The sequence below is a fragment of the Oncorhynchus tshawytscha genome, linkage group LG22 (genome assembly GCF_018296145.1).
Source record: "Oncorhynchus tshawytscha isolate Ot180627B linkage group LG22, Otsh_v2.0, whole genome shotgun sequence".
Lineage (NCBI taxonomy): Eukaryota > Metazoa > Chordata > Actinopteri > Salmoniformes > Salmonidae > Oncorhynchus > Oncorhynchus tshawytscha.
The window spans coordinates 37,441,858-37,454,357 of NC_056450.1; the positions used below are offsets into that span (position 1 = coordinate 37,441,858).

General features: G+C 43.4%; 1 protein-coding gene across 2 annotated transcripts in view; it reads right to left on the minus strand.

Annotated features, from left to right (window-relative positions):
* LOC112221344 (laminin subunit beta-2) overlaps nt 1-12,500 on the minus strand; it is a 79,763-nt gene that overhangs the window by 49,953 nt on the left and 17,310 nt on the right. For both annotated transcript variants that reach the window (XM_042304172.1, XM_042304171.1), the window contains exons 3-4: nt 6,277-6,446; nt 3,415-3,550 (exon numbers count right to left, since the gene is read on the minus strand). In XM_042304172.1, the coding sequence (XP_042160106.1) occupies nt 3,415-3,550; nt 6,277-6,446 (306 nt within the window). The remainder of the gene's footprint in view (nt 1-3,414; nt 3,551-6,276; nt 6,447-12,500) is intronic.

Genomic DNA, 12,500 nt, shown 5'->3' on the forward strand with positions numbered 1-12,500 from the left:
CTCTCTCTCTCTCCCTCCCTCTCTCTCTCCCTCCCTCTCTCTATCTCTCCCCCTCTCTCTCTCCCTCCCTCTCTCTATCTCTCCCTCTCTCTCTCTCTCTCCCTCCCTCTCTCTATCTCTCCCCTCTCCCTCCCATATTTCACTCTGTCTCTCTTTTTTGCTCCACTCATCATTCCCACCACTCCCAGTCCCCCTCTCTTCCTCCCTCTCTCCCCCACCCCCTATCCCACCACTCCCAGTCCCCCTCTCTTCCTCCCTCTCTCCCCCACCCCCTATCCCACCACTCCCAATCCACTCCCCCCTCCCCCTCCCTTGGTTTTTGAGCAGACCTGTTATTAATAGTGGGAACCCAGATTAGGCCTCTAATAATACGGCTTCTGTATGAGTTCATAGCAGAGGCAGCTGCATGTGGGGGCATGTCATGTTACCTAATGCAGAGGGCAGAGATAATTGAGCACAAAACATAAAGTCAATGGTTCACTATACTTTGTCAAAAGATGGTGAAAACATGGTGAATTATTTTCTGTACAATGTTCAATTGCTGTATGTACATTTAAAGGGATTCTCTGTTCTTTTTAGTCTCTGATAATTAAAACGTCACATAACGCAGATACGTGCACGCTGTCATTGCGCTCTCTCGCTCTGCTGTGTGTGCATCTTGCTAGCTGTCACTCAAATGGCAAGGGGCTGAACTTCATTGGCTGGAACTCGAAACGTTAGGGGGCGGACCCACGTGTGAGAAAATGTAGGGAAAATGTCGCTGTACAGCTTCCAGTAAACCGTTCCTTTCAAACAAGGGATTTAGTGGCTACATGAGGTAAAACAGTAATTCTGCTCATAGATTATATGTGTATGAACGACACATTGACAGTTCCAACCCAAAGCATCGAAGCTCAGACAAACAGACTCCTAAACAGCTTCAATCCCCTGGCCATAACACTGTTAAATGGCTAACAACTACTGCTCTCTCTCTCCCACAGACTATCCACACTGACTCTAAGTCCATCCACAGGTCACAACACACTCAGACATAATCTACGCTGCTGCTAAAATGATTATTGATTAGATGTATTACTGAATCACACTGCTGTCCACTGATTATTGATATATCTATTTATCCTGCTACTGGTCACTACTACTCCTGTTTACATGTACAGTGCATTCGGAGTATGCACTGTAGTATTCAGACCCCTTGACGTTTTACACATTTTGTTACGTTACAGCCTTATTCTAAAATTTATTAAATTGTTATTTTTCCTCATCAATCTTTATTGAATTATGGGGTATTGTGATGTCATTTGGGGGTATTGTGATGCCATTATGGGGTATTGTGATGTCATTATGGGGTATTGTCATGTCATTATGGGGTATTGTGATGTCATTTTGGGGTATTGTGATGCCATTATGGGGTATTGTGATGCCATTGTGGGGTATTGTGATGTCATTATGGGGTATTGTGATGTCATTATGGGGTATTGGGATGTCATTATGGGGTATTGTGATGTCATTTGGGGGTATTGTGATGTCATTATGGGGTATTGTGATGTCATTATGGGGTATTGTGATGTCATTATGGGGTATTGTGATGTCATTTTGGTGTTATTGTGATTTCATTTTGGGATATTGTGTGTAGATTGATGAGAAAAAAGTCTTATTTAATCAATTTTAGAATAAGGCTGTAAGGTTACAAAATATGAGAAAAGGGAAGGGGTCTGAATACTTTCAGAATTCACTGTATATATTACCATCAGTATATTACCATAATAATTTATATATTCCTGCTACCAGTCAATTTTCAGCCCTGTTTATAGGTATATCCTACTACCAGTCACTTTTTACAGATTTTGCGCCAGTTTGCTACAGAAAACCCACCTCATGTGGAATGAGTTACTGACCTGTATATATAACCACTCCAGTACCCTGGACATTGAAGAAGGTACAACCAGTCCAGTACCCCTGGACATTGAATAAGGTACAACCAGTCCAGTACCCCTGGACATTGAAGAAGGTACTGACACTGACCTGTATATATAACCACTCCAGTACACCTGGACATTGAAGAAGGTACAACCAGTCCAATAGACCTGGACATTGAAGAAGGTACAACCAGTCCAGTACACCTGGACATTGAAGAAGGTACAACCAGTCCAGTACCCCTGGACATTGAAGAAGGTACTGACACTGACCTGTATATATAACTCCTCCAGTACCCTGGACATTGAAGAAGGTACTGACACTGACCTGTATATATAACTCCTCCAGTACCCCTGGACATTGAAGAAGGTACTGACACTGACCTGTATATGTAACTACTCCAGTACCCTGGACATTGAAGAAGGTACTGACACTGACCTGTATATATAACTCCTCCAGTACCCCTGGACATTGAAGAAGGTACTGACACTGACCTGTATATGTAACTACTCCAGTACCCTGGACATTGAAGAAGGTACTGACACTGACCTGTATATATAACTACTCCAGTACCCCTGGACATTGAAGAAGGTACTGACACTGACCTGTATATGTAACTACTCCAGTACCCTGGACATTGAAGAAGGTACTGACACTGACATGTATATATAACTACTCCAGTACCCCTGGACATTGAAGAAGGTACTGACACTGACCTGTATATATAACTACTCCAGTACCACTGGACATTGAAGAAGGTACTGACACTGACCTGTATATGTAACTACTCCAGTACCACTGGACATTGAAGAAGGTACTGACACTGACCTGTATATGTAACTACTCCAGTACCCTGGACATTGAAGAAGGTACTGACACTGACCTGTATATGTAACTACTCCAGTACCCTGGACATTGAAGAAGGTACTGACACTGACCTGTATATACTTGCATTCTAGTGTTTCATTTAACTCTCCTCGTAGTTCTCGTGTTTCATTTAACTCTCCTCGTAGTTCTCGTGTTTCATTTAACTCTCCTCGTAGTTCTCGTGTTTCATTTAACTCTCCTCGTAGTTCTCGTGTTTCATTTAACTCTCCTCGTAGTTCTCGTGTTTCATTTAACTCTCCTCGTAGTTCTCGTGTTTCATTTAACTCTCCTCGTAGTTCTCGTGTTTCATTTAACTCTCCTCGTAGTTCTCGTGTTTCATTTAACTCTCCTCGTAGTTCTCGAGGGGTTTTTATATATGTACTTTTATTTGTTTATTATATTTTCTATTATTATATTATTATTAACAATATATTGTTGGGAAAGAGCTCTGAAGGTAAACATTGTACTGTTTTACACCTGTTGTATCCTGTTGTATCCTGTGCCCATGGCGAATAAACTTTCAAAGTTGAAGCGGGAGGTTGAAAAAACTATTTACTAGTCGCCAAAGTTCTGGAGCATGTCTTTAAACATGGATGTGAATGAAAGTCCAATGAATACAATCTCAATTCTCACCATTCTCTGACTGCCACCAGGACTTCTTGCGGTGTGGTTTAAACGTTGTGATAACGTTCTCAATGCGGTGACTGATGGTATTGTAGACTGGGTCATATGGCCGGCGAGAGTCACACTGGAAACATTTCTTCTCATCCTACAAATTCAATCAAATTTTATTAGTCACTTGCGCCGAATACAACAGACCTTATAGTGAAATGCTTACTTACGAGCCACTAACCAACAATGCAGTTAAAAAACAAATATGGATCAGAAAAATAAATAAAAGTTACAAGCATTTAAAGAGCAACAGTAAAATAACAACAGCGAGACTATATACAGGAGGGTACCAGTGCAAATAGTCTGGGTAGACATTTGATTAGGTGTTCAGGAGTCTTATTTGGGGGTAGAAGCTGTTAAGCAGTCTCTTTGATCCAGACTTGGAGATCCGGTACCGCTTGCCATGCGGTAGCAGAGAGAACAGTCTATGACTAGGGTGGCTGGAGTCTTTGACAATTTATAGGGCCTTCCTCTGACACCGCCTGGTATAGAGGTCCTGGATAGCAGGAAGCTTGGCCTCAGTGATGTACTGGGCCGTTCGCGCTACCCTCTGTAGTGCCTTGCGGTTGGAGGCCGAGCAGTTGCCATACCAGGCAGTGATGCAACCAGTCAGGATGCTTTCGATGGTGCAGCTGTAGAACCATCGGCAAACTTAATGATGGTGTTGGAGTCATGCCTGGCCGTGCAGTCATGAGTGAACAGGGAATACAGGAGGGGGCTGAGCACGCACCCCTTAGGGGCACCTGTGTTGAGGATCAGCGTGGCGGATGTGTTGGTACCTACCCATACCACCTGGGGGGCGGCCCGTCAGGAAGTCCAGGATCCAGTTGCAGAGGGAGGTGTTTAGTCCCAGGGTCCTTAGCTTATTGATGAGTGTTGAGGGCACTATGGTGTTGAACGCTGAGCAGTAGTCAATGAATAGCATTCTCACATAGGTGTTCCTTTCGTCCAGTTGGGAAGCGTGGAGTGCAATAGAGACTGCATCATCTGTGGATCTGTTGTGGCGATATGCAAAATTGGAGTGGGTCTAGGGTTTCTGGGATAATGGTGTTGATGTGAGCCATGACCAGCCTTTCGAAGCACTTCATGGCTACAGACGTGAGTGCCAGGGGTCGATAGTCATTAGGGCAGGTTACCTTAGTGTTCTTGGGCACAGGTACTATGGTGGTCTGCTTAAAACATGTTGGTATTACAGACTCAGACAGGGAGAGGTTGAAAATGTCAGTGAAGACACTCGCCAGTTGGTCAGAGCATGCTCGCAGTACATGTCCTGGTAATCCGTCAGGCCCTGCGACTTTCTGAATGTTGGCCTGTTTAAAGATCTTACTCACATCGGCTGCAGAGAGCGTGATCACACAGTCTTCCAGAACAGCTAGTGCTTTCATGCATGTTACAGTGTTATTTGCCTCGAAGCGAGAATAGAAGTAGTTTAGCTCGTCTGGTAGGCTTGTGTCACTGGGCAGCTCTCGTCTGTGCTTCCCTTTGTAGTCTGTAATGGTTTGCAGGCCCTGCCACATCCGACGAGCGTCAGAGCCAGGGTGTTGTACGATTTGATCTTAGTCCTGTATTGACACTTTGCCTGTTTGATGGTTCGTTGGAGGGCATAGAGGGATTTCTTATAAGCTTCCGGGTTAGAGTCCTGCTCTTTGAAAGCGGCAGCTCTAGCCTTTAGCTCAGTAAAGATGTTGCCTGTAATTTATGGCTTCTGGTTGGGGTATGTACGTACGATCACTGTGGAGACGACATCATCGATGCACTTATTGATGAAGCCAATGAATGATGTGGTGTATTCCTCAATGCCATCGGAGGAATCCCGGAGCATATTCCAGACTGTGATAGCAAAACAGTCCTGTAGTTTAGCATCTTGCTTCATCTGATCACTTTTTTTATTGATCCAGTCACTGATGCTTCATGCTTTAATTTTAGCTTGTAAGCAGGAATCAGCAGGATAGAATTATGGTCAGATTTGCCAAATGTAGGGCGAGGGAGAGCTTTATATGCGTCTATGTGTGTGGAGTAAAGGTGGTCCAGAGTTTTATTTCCTCTGGTTGCACATTTAACATGCTGATAGAAATTTGGTAAAACGGATTTAAGTTTCCCTGCATTAAAGTTCCCGGCTACTAGGAGCACCGCCTCTGGGTTTTCTTGTTTGCTTATGGCAGAATACAGCTCATTCAATGCTGTCTTAGTGCCAGCCTCTGACCGTGGTGGCATGTAAACAGCTACGAAAAATACAGATGAAAACTCTCTAGGTAGATAGTGTGGTCTACAGTTTATCATGAGACACTCTACCTCAAGCGAGCAATAGCTCGAGACTTCCTTAGATATCGTGCACCAGCTGATATTTACAGAACGACATAGTCCGGCGCCCCTCGTCTTACCAGACGCCACTGTTCTATCCTGCCGATGCAGCGTATAATCAACCAGTATGTTGATAGTGTCGTTTTCTCCGCCTCCTCTTCACGCAAATCATGGGGATCTGGGCCTGTTCACAAGAAAGCAGTATATCGATCGTGTCGGCCTCGTCAGACTCGTTAAAGGACAAAAAAGGATTCTGCTAGTCCGTGGTGAGTAATCGCAATCCTGATGTCCATAAGTTATTTTCGGTCATAAGAAACAGTAGCGGCAACATTATGTACAAAATAAGTTTAAAAAATAAGTTAGAAACAACACAAATAAACAAACAAAAAAGCACAATCGGGGTCAGAGGTTAGGGGTCAGAGGTGACACAGGTCAGGAGTCAAACAGAAGCTCGGGACAGAAGGAAGTTGGATGGTAGGTGAGAGGATGTTGGGTACACACACACAGAGAAACATCACTTGCCTGTAGATGACTGACGATACAGTAAGGCTCTTTCTTCCTGGAGCCACAGGTAGACGAGGCCTTCAGGCTCTTCTCACGGCCCACCAACAGGTCTCCCGTTGCAGGGTAACAGCTGCCATGGGTACAGCCGTGGGCGTGGTCGGGCCCCTGGGCGGTGGCATAGGCTAGAGCTGGAGAATAAAGAAAAAGGAGAGGAGGTTAACAAAGGACAGGAAATGACATCACAGCTGGGCATTATAGCAGAAAGTCGCTTAGAGTGAAGATCTCTCTCTCTCTCTCTTTCATGTCTGGCAAGACATTAGAGGACCATATGAACTCTAATCAGTACAGGAAAGGAAATCAAAAAGAGGAAGTGGGCCTATGTTTAATCCAGAAACCAAAACAGAGCCCAACTGAAGTCGCTGCTACTTACCAATGTTGAAAAAACACATAGATTATCTTTTGGTAGTGATGAGCAATCAACTGAAATGCTTGTTATTTTTTCATTTTTTAAACAACAAATTGACTGAAGCTGTTCAATTATTTGAATTCCATTTCATTTTTTTTTCTGTGAGCGCAATGCACAGTTTCTCTAGAGATAAATCAGATCCAGACTGAACTGTGTGATGTAGTAGAGAGTTTCTCTAGAGATATATCAGATCCAGACTGAACTGTGTGATGTAGTAGAGAGTTTCTCTAGAGATATATCAGATCCAGACTGAACTGCGTGATGTAGTAGAGAGTTTCTCTAGAGATATATCAGATCCAGACTGAACTGTGTGATGTAGTAGAGAGTTTCTCTAGAGATATATCAGATCCAGACTGAACTGCGTGATGTAGTAGGGAGTTTCTCTAGAGATAAATCAGATCCAGACTGAACTGTGTGATGTAGTAGGGAGTTTCTCTAGAGATAAATCAGATCCAGACTGAACTGTGTGATGTAGTAGAGAGTTTCTCTAGAGATATATCAGATCCAGACTGAACTGTGTGATGTAGTAGGGAGTTTCTCTAGAGATACATCAGATCCAGACTGAACTGTGTGATGTAGTAGAGAGTTTCTCTAGAGATATATCAGATCCAGACTGAACTGTGTGATGTAGTAGGGAGTTTCTCTAGAGATACATCAGATCCAGACTGAACTGTGTGATGTAGTAGAGAGTTTCTCTAGAAATATATCAGATCCAGACTGAACTGTGTGATGTAGTAGGGAGTTTCTCTAGAGATAAATCAGATCCAGAGTGAACTGTGTGATGTAGTAGGGAGTTGTAGTTTCTCTAGAGATAAATCAGATCCAGACTGAACTGTGTGATGTAGTAGGGAGTTGTAGTTTCTAATAGGCCAATATTCTACATAGTTTACCGACCATAATCATAATCCATGCGCAATCGAGAGGGATAGGGAGCAGCTGCTTCATGAGGTATATCTACCTGAAAATACATTATCCAAGATTGATAGTTGGTATTGAGCAGTCATAAAAGTATGCCATATTTACTTTGAAGAACTACTAAAATAGTGATTTGGTCAGACAGCAGCTATGAGGACTTGGAATGAAATAACGAACTCAAATAAACTTAAAACAATTGTAATATTACACAAGAACTTAAATATTTTATTAAAGTAATGTGAATAAATGATGTTTAGCGATAAGTGATAAGCAGTAATGGGAAGTCACTACCATTATGGGACTTTTATTAATGGTTTTATTCTGTTGTTACAGCATTCAACCCACATAATGCATAGTGCATTTAATGCCCCAAAAACTTTGGGAAACCGAAATGGAAAACAGTGATAATTTTTGTATTATCGAACCGACCTTAAAAAGCACTAATCGCTCTGCACTAACTTTTGGGGAATGTACTGGTTAGCTGGGGCTCCCTCTGCTGGTCAAGAATGGTTGACCTGACATGCCCACTCAATCTACAGCAGCTCAACCTACAGCAGCTCAACCTACAGCAGCTCAACCTACAGCAGCTCAACCTATAGCAGCTCAACCTATAGCACCTCAACCGGGAAACATAGCCAAAGGTCAACTGGGAGGTTAACGAGGCCAGCACAGCAGGAAGGTGTGTGTGTGTGTTTGTGCGTCCGCACGTGTGCATGTGAGCTTAAGTGTGTGCATCTGTGTGTGTTAGTCTGTGTGTGTTAGTCTGTGTGCGTGTGCATCTGCATGCATGTTTGTGTGACTTGCTAGATAAAATGGGGAAGGGTTTCCGTTAGCCGGCTTTTGGCTGATAAAATAAATGAAACGCTGTTGCCTGCCAAAAGGGCCATGAGAAAAAACATCTCATTGCTAAATTATGTTTTTTATTCATTGATGGAAATACATTTGACCTTCGTGCTTATTGAGGATCATCATGGGACGTTTTACTCCAAAGCATGATGTTTCCACCCCCATGCTTCACAGTAGGTATGTAGGTATCTTTGGATGCAACTCAGCATTCTTTGTCCTCCAAACACGACGAGTCGAGTTTTTACCAAAAAGTTATATTTTGGTTTCATCTGACCATATGACATTCTCCCAATCTTCTTCTGGATCATCCAAATGCTCTCTAGCAAACTTCAGACGGGCCTGGACATGTACTGGCTTAAGCAGGGGGACACGTCTGGCACTGCAGGATTTGAGTCCCTGGCGGAGTAGTGTGTTACTGATGGTAGGCTTTCTTACTTTGGTCCCAGCTCTCTGCAGGTCATTCGCAAACTAGAATGCTATTTGGTCCTAAACAGAGAGTACATAGTGGCAGAATACCTGACCACTGTGACTGACACAAACATAAGGAAAGCTTTGACTATGTACAGACTCAGTGAGCATAGCCTTGCTATTGAGAAATGTCGCCGTAGGCAGACATGGCTCTCAAGAGAAGACAGGCTATGTGCTCACTGCCCACAAAATGAGGTGGAAACTGAGCTGCACTTCCTAACCTCCTGCTAAATGTATGACCATATTAGAGACACATATTTCCCTCAGATTACACAGATCCACAAAGAATTCGAAAACAAACCCAATTTTGATAAACTCTCATATCTACTGGGTGAAATTCCACAGTGTGCCATCACAGCAGCAAGATGTGTGACCTGTTGCCACAAGAAAAGGGCAACCAGTGAAGAACAAACATCATTGTAAATACAAACCATATTTATGCTTATTTATTTTATCTTGTGTCCTTCAACCATTTGTACATTGTTACAACACTGTATATATATATATATAATATGACATTTGTAATGTCTTTACTGTTTTGAAACTTCTGTATGTGTAATGTTTACTGTTCATTTGTATTGTTTATTTCACTTATGTATATTATCTACCTCACTTGCTTTGGCAAAGTTAACACATGTTTCCCATGCCAATAAAGCCCCTTGAATTGAATTGAATTTAAAAAATCTTTAATTCCCCCTCTTTCTAAGTTTCTAACAGATATTTTCATACCTGTCACATACGGGACCGCTCTCATCAGGTGCTGCTGTTTTTAATGCAGTTTTACTGCTAATCGCATTTTAAATGATTGAAAATGACATTTTATCAGCTGCTTCATTTCAGGAGTTGTTCTGTTAAGATGAATTACCATAATCCAAATGTGATTTCTGTGATGTCATTATGATCAGCCTAATGGGTTACACACTCATTGCGTACGTGTCCAGTAAATTTCTCAAATGGTCAGTAAAATTAAAATCTTCCCGGTCACATTGTCTGGCGCCACACCACGGAAACCCTGGTGTGGGGTGATTGAAAATAAACTTTTATGACACCCAACAGCCGTCAACATCCTGAAATAAATTCCTAGTGAAGCACTAGTGAGACCTGAAGGCCCTCAGTCTGACGAGAAGGGCCAGGGAGGAGGTCTGGCAGGGTCTTACTGACAGGCTCTGTCTGTCTGACTGTAACAGGTGCTTCTAATGTGCTCTATAGTTACAGGAAGCAAAAACATGCAGCACACACAGAGGTAAACATGCACATGAAGAGTCTACATTCAGTATTCAGTATGCTGCATATTGTGACAGTTTTAGGACTGCTTTGGACTGTGAGTCTCCTGGGAAAAGTCCTGAAGAGATTTCAACTGAAACACTCTTTTCTAGAGGAAACCTGGCAATCAGACAAGTCTCACACGGGTGCTACTGCCAGGCACCGAACACACACACACACACACACACACACACAAGCGCGCGCGCACGCACGCACACATGCACGCACGCACGCACACGCACACGCACACGCACACACACACACCACAGTGTACCTGAGAAAAAGTCTAGATCATATATTTCCTATGCAAACAGTGCATTTGTGTACACAGACAATGGTGGGAATAAGTTAAACATCTTTCTTCGTTGTTGTTATCGTAATGATGTCATAATGTTATCAGAATTCCCTTTCCTGTTGCTTAAAACAAGAGCAAACAAACTAAATGTCCTGACTGCCATGATAAACTTCTCTTCCTCTGGTGAAAAGGCTACAGTCTCTGGTCATGAGGAGCAAAGAGAGAGAGATGGAGAGAGATAGATGGAAAGAGAGATGGAAAGAGATAGAGAGAGATAGGGAGAGAGATGGATAAATGGAGAGAGATGGAAAGAGATAGAGAGATAGAGATGGAGAGAAAGAGATGATGGAGAGAGAGAGAGAGAGAGAGGGAGAGAGAGAGGGAGAGATGGAGACAGATGGAGAGAGGTAGAGAGAAATAGAGAGATGGATAGAGACTGTGATGAGAGAGATATGGAAAGAGACAGAGATGGAGAGAGATGGAGAGAAAGAGAGATGGAGAGAAAGAGAGTGAGAGATAGAGAGGGGGAGAGAGAGATGGAGAGAAAGAGAGTGAGAGATAGAGAGGGGGAGAGAGAGATGGAGAGAGATGGAGAGAAAGAGATGATGGAGAGAGAGAGAGAGAGAGAGGGAGAGAGAGAGAGGGAGAGATGGAGACAGATGGAGAGAGGTAGAGAGAAATAGAGAGATGGAAAGAGACTGTGATGAGAGAGATATGGAAAGAGACAGAGATGGAGAGAGATGGAGAGAAAGAGAGATGGAGAGAAAGAGAGTGAGAGATAGAGAGGGGGAGAGAGAGTTTGAGAGAAAGAGAGTGAGAGATAGAGAGGGGGAGAGAGAGATGGAGAGAAAGAGAGTGAGAGATAGAGAGGGGGAGAGAGAGATGGAGAGAAAGCCTAATACAAAGCGTTTGTAGAGAAATTACGAGAACTCATCCAGGCTCAACATGATATCTATTTTGGTTGTTGGCACACACTCAAGCGTGTGTGTATTGTCTAAGTAGAGGGGAGATGGGAGTGGGGGGGAAGACTGATGTACAGTCTATAATTTCAGGGCCTCCCCTAAACTCTTTTATCCTAACTCTGTCTGTCTGTCTGTCTGTCTGTCTGTCTGTCTGTCTGTCTGTCTGTCTGTCTGTCTGTCTGTCTGTCTGTCTGTCTGTCTGTCTGTCTGTCTGCCTGCCTGCCTGCCTGCCTGCCTGCCTGTCTGTCTGTCTGTCTGTCTGTCTGTCTGTCTGTCTGTCTGTCTGTCTGTCTGTCTGTCTGTCTGTCTGTCTGTCTGTCTGTCTGTCTGTCTGTCTGTCTGTCTGTCTGTCTGTCTGTCTGTCTGTCTGTCTGTCTGTCTGTCTGTCTGTCTGTCTGTCTGTCTGTCTGTCTGCCTGCCTGTCTGTCTGTCTGTCTGTCTGTCTGTCTGTCTGTCTGCCTGCCTGTCTGTCTGTCTGTCTGTCTGCCTGTCTGTGTTGGAGAGCTTTCACAGACATCCTGGACAGAGACTGAGGGGAGTTGATGTCATAGTCCCTCCAGAACACAACACTATTGGCGCACCAGGTTATATACTGTTTAACCGTCCTCCAGCTGAAACACTTTGTCATTTCAGTATGTATTTCTCCAGGGTGAGAGTTATTTTGATCAAAGCACAGTGTGTGAGAAGAGGACCTGTATGTGATGAGTAACCATTCATCTCTTTCTGTCATACAGAAATAAGTCAAAATAAAAAATCCCACTTGATGCTATGATAACCTACTGGTGGAAATGGGTTGATGGTTGACTAGGCAGCAGAGTGAGTGAAATGGTTGACTAGGCAGCAGAGTGAGTTAAATGGTTGACTAGGCAGCAGAGTGAGTGAAATGGTTGACTAGGCAGCAGAGTGAGCTAAAACCTCTTGAAGATCAGTGGGACGCTACCGTCCCACCTGGCCAACATCCGGTGAAATGGCAGAGAGCCAAATTCAAATTAAATTACTATAAATATTAAACTTTCATGAAATTACA